Source organism: Bison bison, unplaced genomic scaffold (genome assembly GCF_000754665.1).
Source record: "Bison bison bison isolate TAMUID 2011002044 unplaced genomic scaffold, Bison_UMD1.0 scf7180017864304, whole genome shotgun sequence".
NCBI lineage: Eukaryota > Metazoa > Chordata > Mammalia > Artiodactyla > Bovidae > Bison > Bison bison.
The window spans coordinates 15908548-15912193 of NW_011494876.1; the positions used below are offsets into that span (position 1 = coordinate 15908548).

Here is a 3646-nt window from a genome sequence, read left to right on the forward strand (position 1 = left end):
GCGCCCGGCCTCCGCTAGGTGGCGCCCCTCTCTGTAGCCTCCAAGCCGGGATGTTCCCGGAGCCCGCCTCGCCCCGACTGCCCAACCTCTTTCGCCTCCGTCCCCTACCTGCGCGGGAGGAGCTCCTGGCCCAGCCGTGCCGTTAACGCTGTGTCCTGAGAGACCTTGGCCGCCTATCTTTCTACTCCTGCCCGTATTTGGAGATCCGGCCCAAAGGTCCGCTAGGACGTCCGAAAGGCTGCTCCTCCCAAGGGTCTCTGCTACCTGTCACCCTCACCTCCATTCAGGCCAGACGCGTGGCCTCGCTCACCTTTCCCAGGGATGGCACCTCTGGCCGGGCGAGGAGAGCTTCCCTGGGCTCTGCTGACAGAGGCGTAGGCAGACCTGCCCCCGTGGGGGCCCATCAGTCATCAAAGCAACAGGGAATTTTCTCCACTTTACAGGGGAAAGCTGAAACTCAGGAAAATTTAATATCACCACTTTAAGGCTGGAACCCTGGCCCCTGGCAGCAAGCATATCCATACAGCCCTTCCCTTCAGAGGGGCCTAGGCTGTGAGGGCTGCATACCCCCACCCCACAGCACCTCAAGTATCCCCAGTGAACCCTTCCAACACTGCCCACTGTATTGGGAGGCTTCTTGGGGGTAACTATGCCAGAGTGAGGGCCCCTGTACCTCACCTAGGGGGCTTGAGACCTGGCACCACCCCCATTACTGCCACTGGGTCTCAGGTCAGATCCCAGCAAGCCTAGAGTGGGGGTGTGGAGACAGAGCCACCCAATCCCGTAGGGACAGGTTTCACAACTTCCCGGATGGGGCTGTGGTGGGTCACAGTGCAGCCTCCAGCCAGGAGGATGGGGTGGCTGCCACTCCTGCTGCTTCTGATATGGTTCTCAGGGGCCCCTGGTAAGTGCCCTTCCCTTCAGCCCTGATCCCCATCTGCCTTCAGAAAGGGGCCGGCCCCAGGCCCATCCTGCTATCTGAGCCAGGAACTTGCTTTCCTACTGAGCCTGTAGCAGTGAGTGACCTTGGCTTCTTTCACAGAGCTGGGCAGCCAAAGGAACACAAACACATTGCCTATTCAGGCCTGCGGTGAAATGTCTGCTGTAGCTTTGAGGCAGTGTTAGGACCATAGACACATACACACATGCAGGCATTTATCCCTTATGAACCAGACCTAATCCTCCTACCTAGCATATACCCTTATGCTGGTTAGGTGGCTCAGACAGTAAAGAATCTGTCTGCGATGCAGGAGACCTAGGTTGGGAAGATCCCCTGGAGAAGGAAATGGCAACCCACTCCAGTATTCTTGCCATGAGAATCCCATGGACAGAGGAGCTTGGCAGGCTACAGTCCATGGGGTCGCAAAGAGTTGGACAGGACTGAGCGACCAACACTTTCAGCATTTACCCTTATGCTGGTTAGAACTTAGACTTGGAGTCAGAATGCTTGGGTTGGGCCTTTGCCTTGTTAATAAGATAGCTCTGGGCCTTCACATCCTCACGTGAGAAACGAGCTAACATAAGCTCCATAGGGCCAGCACCAGCAGGCACTGCGCTCAGAGTATATGTTTTACAGCTGAGCCCAGTGCCTTGCCCACTAAACAGGTGCACTAGTGATTACAGTCACGTCTGAGCCTGCTCCTCCCATCCAGTACAGGGGTCTGACCCTTGAAGGGTCACTGACCCACTCCAGAGGCCTTGTATTTTGATCTCCTGAATGAATAAAGTGTGCACATGCTGATATGCATGTGCTGATTCGCATGCCCACCCTGCAGGGCAGCGCTCGCCCTTGAATGACTTCCAGGTGCTTCGGGGTACGGAGCTGCAACACCTGCTACACTCAGTGGGGCCCGGGCCTTGGCAAGAAGATGTGGCAAATGCTGAGGAATGTGCAGGCCTCTGTGGGCCCCTCCTGGACTGCAGGTGAGTGGCCACTGGACCTAGATAAGACTGGAGGGAGAGGAACCTGGGCAATGGTGACCCTGTGCCTCTTCTTCCCAGGGCCTTCCACTACAACTTGAGCAGCCATGGTTGCCAGTTGCTGCCATGGACCCAGCACTCACCTCATACACGACTGCAGCGTTCCGGGCGCTGTGACCTCTTCCAAAAGAAAAGTGAGTGGCTGCGAAGGGTGCTCTGGGGAGAGGGCTGCTGAGGTCTCCAGCCTTATTGATTCTGGGTCTTTTGCTCCCAGACTATGTTCGCACCTGCATCGTGGACAACGGGGTCGAGTACCGGGGCACTGTGGCCATCACCGTGGGTGGCCTACCCTGCCAGCGCTGGAGCCACAGGTTTCCCAATGACCACAAGTGAGACAGACAGCAGCTTCCCTCTGCTTCTGCCCGCCTGGCGCCGCCCCCCCCCAGCTCGCACTGTATTGCTGCTCTCACAGGTTCACACCCACACTCCGGAACGGCTTGGAGGAGAACTTCTGCCGCAACCCGGACAGGGACCCGGGAGGTCCCTGGTGCTATACAACCGACCCTGCCGTGCGCTTCCAGAGCTGCGGCATAAAGTCCTGCCGAGAGGGTAAGCGGCTCCCGGTCAAGCCTGGGGCGGGAGGCGCGTGCCCACGCCCGTCCACGAACCCATCGGCCCCGTGTGTCTCCAGCCGCTTGCCTTTGGTGCAATGGCGAGGATTACCGCGGCTCAGTGGACAGCACCGAGTCAGGACGCGAATGTCAACGCTGGGACCTGCAGCACCCGCACCCACACCCCTTCGAGCCCGGCAAGTACGCGGGGGCGGGCTCGGCGCGAGAGGAGGGTGGGCAAGGGGAGGGCCGAGGTCTCCAGGGGCGGGGCGATAGAATGCCCAGTGGATGGGATCAGACAGGGGAGTACCAGGCTCTTGTTTACGCCCGGCCACCGCCCCCAGGTTTCTGGACAAAAATCTGGACGACAACTATTGCCGGAATCCGGACGGCTCGGAGCGGCCCTGGTGCTATACCACCGACCCGCAGATGGAGAGAGAGTTCTGCGACCTCCCCCGCTGCGGTACAGCGTGGAGGGCGGGGGCCTGGGAGGGCGACCTGGGGTACGTGGGGGCGTGGCCTGGGGGCGAGAGGCAGGGCTGGGCGTGACCCGGCGAAGGGCCAGAGACCCTGGGGCTCCGCACCAGCCCGCGACCGGGTCTCAGCTCCGACTCCGGCTCCGACCGGCCTCGGTCCATCCAAGGGTCCGAGGCACAGCCGAGCCAGGAAGCCACGACGCTCAACTGCTTCCGCGGAAAAGGCGAGGGCTACCGGGGCACAGTCAACACCACCGCCGCGGGCGTGCCCTGCCAGCGTTGGGATGCACAGCTCCCACATCAGCATCGCTTTGCGCCGGAAAAGTATGTGTGCAAGTGAGTTGGCTGGCAGCCACTGGGAGCTGAGTACTCCTGGGGATGGGACCTGAGGGGGTGTCCCGGGCGGCGCTTGAAGGAAGGCGAGACCTGGGGAGAAGCTGAAGGCTGGACTGCGGCTCCTGCTGGCGGGCTGGGACCCACCTGGGCTAAGCAGCGTGCCTGCTCAGAGACCTTCGGGAGAACTTCTGTCGAAACCCCGACGGATCGGAGGCGCCCTGGTGCTTCACATCGCGGCCTGGCATGCGCATGGCCTTCTGTTACCAGATCCGGCGCTGCACCGACGACGTGCGGCCCGAGGGT

At 60.9% G+C, this 3646-nt stretch overlaps 1 protein-coding gene across 2 annotated transcripts in view; it reads left to right on the top strand.

Moving 5' to 3' along the window:
• The first annotated feature begins 803 nt into the window (after window positions 1-803).
• The window catches only part of MST1 (macrophage stimulating 1 (hepatocyte growth factor-like)), a 5334-nt gene continuing 2491 nt past the window's right edge, over window positions 804-3646 (top strand). The window contains exons 1-9 of one of the 2 annotated variants that reach the window (XM_010851854.1): window positions 804-904; window positions 1776-1923; window positions 2002-2114; window positions 2195-2309; window positions 2393-2529; window positions 2612-2732; window positions 2876-2994; window positions 3175-3331; window positions 3514-3644. In XM_010851854.1, coding sequence (XP_010850156.1) covers window positions 811-904; window positions 1776-1923; window positions 2002-2114; window positions 2195-2309; window positions 2393-2529; window positions 2612-2732; window positions 2876-2994; window positions 3175-3331; window positions 3514-3644 — 1135 coding nt within the window. In that variant the 5' untranslated portion in view covers window positions 804-810. Of the gene's footprint in view, window positions 905-1775; window positions 1924-2001; window positions 2115-2194; window positions 2310-2392; window positions 2530-2611; window positions 2733-2875; window positions 2995-3174; window positions 3344-3513; window positions 3645-3646 lie in introns of both variants that reach the window. The other variant, XM_010851853.1, reaches the window with a different exon arrangement.